The sequence below is a fragment of the Helobdella robusta genome (assembly GCF_000326865.2).
Source record: "Helobdella robusta unplaced genomic scaffold HELROscaffold_367, whole genome shotgun sequence".
In the NCBI taxonomy this organism is placed as follows: Eukaryota; Metazoa; Annelida; class Clitellata; order Rhynchobdellida; family Glossiphoniidae; genus Helobdella; species Helobdella robusta.
In genome coordinates this window covers 2,901-4,456 of record NW_008704769.1, presented here as the reverse complement: position 1 = coordinate 4,456, position 1,556 = coordinate 2,901, and the positions used below count along the sequence as shown (strand labels likewise).

The 1,556-nt window shown below is 27.3% G+C and overlaps 1 protein-coding gene across 1 annotated transcript in view; it reads left to right on the top strand.

Moving 5' to 3' along the window:
- Positions 1 to 1,234: 1,234 nt before the first annotated feature.
- HELRODRAFT_184367 (hypothetical protein) overlaps positions 1,235 to 1,556 on the top strand; it is a gene marked incomplete at both ends in the record, with an annotated part of 3,122 nt that continues 2,800 nt past the window's right edge. Inside the window, one exon of the mRNA XM_009023521.1 lies at positions 1,235 to 1,472. Within this exon, the coding sequence (XP_009021769.1) occupies positions 1,235 to 1,472 (238 nt within the window). The remainder of the gene's footprint in view (positions 1,473 to 1,556) is intronic.

The window sequence follows — 1,556 nt, the reverse complement described above, 5'->3', positions numbered from 1 at the left end:
TATATATATATATATATATATATATATATATATATATATATATATATATATATATATATATATATATATATATATATATATATATATATATATATATATATATATATATATATATATATATATATATATTGCTCAAACAATTGTATCAGGATTTTGGTGTTAAAGGCTCGGCGCTTATGTGGTTCAGATCATATTTGCTGAATCGAAAACATCACGTTTTTTTAAATAGAAACACAATCAATCAATCAATCAATCTTCGTTTAGCGTCCAGAGACCCAGTTCCCACGAGGTAGGACATTGTTTTCTTTGCCATCAATTTTTTGCGCCAAATTAAGCGATCAGTTGTATCCATTTGATTTAAATTTAGGGCCTTCAAATTAATAATTATTTGTTTTTTTCTCATCTTATCAAATATCTTACATACATTATATATAACGCACCGAAGATGAGTTATCTATAACTCGAAATAGCTATCTGAAAATTTATTTAATAAAATTTTTAAAACAATAAAATGTCTAATTTTTCTGACATTATAAACTAAAAAGAAATATAAAAAAGTTGAACAATGTTGAAAGTAGTGTTGAATTTTTGAATGTTACAAATATATTTATATATAAATACTATATATTTTATTACCGTTGAATTCTCAATTTTAAGGTTTATCTTTTATTCCATTTCGTTTCAATTTGACATTACATTTAACGCATTGATTTTATACAATTACAATTTAATATACTTTGTTTAATTACCCAAGGCTCCGACGATGGCATCTTTGCCAAAACAGCTGTATACAGATATATATATATATTTGCCAAAACAGATATATATATATATATATATATATATATATATAAAGATTACTGCGTTTTTGCCAAAAATATATAGGAGTATATTATATAGCCGAACATGTTGTGATTTTCATCAATAATTGCATTTTTGACAGTCTTAACCTTATATATATATATATATATTATATGATTTTATTATATGATCTTTGGAAAATGGCGGAAGAAATAATTGTCGAGTTTAAAAGCGATAAAAAATACGTAATTGATACGTTATTGTGTTATATTTGGTACGTTCGAAACTAGATAAATGAAAAGGAAATGAAAACTTCTCTTTGCGAATTTTTTGAAGTGACGACGTAAAAAAAAGTGCAAAGTTTTTGCATCATGAAGCCAAAACATTATCACTCAGCCTGCCGGAGTTTTTCGAACACGTTGACAAGAATAAAATGTGGGACGAATTTCTTAGTATATGTCAGTTAATTTTTGAAACTAAAGTCGAAGACAAATTTCCCTGTTTTCTCGCTGATGACTTGTGGAAAGTTACTAATTGTGACAATAGATTCGAGAAATTGTCAGTTGAACAGGTGAGGTTGCAAAAAAGTGTTATTCAAAATAGTCCGGCCGTCCTGGAATTTCTTGAAGAGCATGGCAATATACTGAGTGATGTCCAAAAAAATGTGAACAGTATCGTGTGCAGTGATGTATGCGCTGATGGAAATTCAGATGCTGAGACATCAGTCGCTAAAAATTTGTCTGACATGCTGAAGA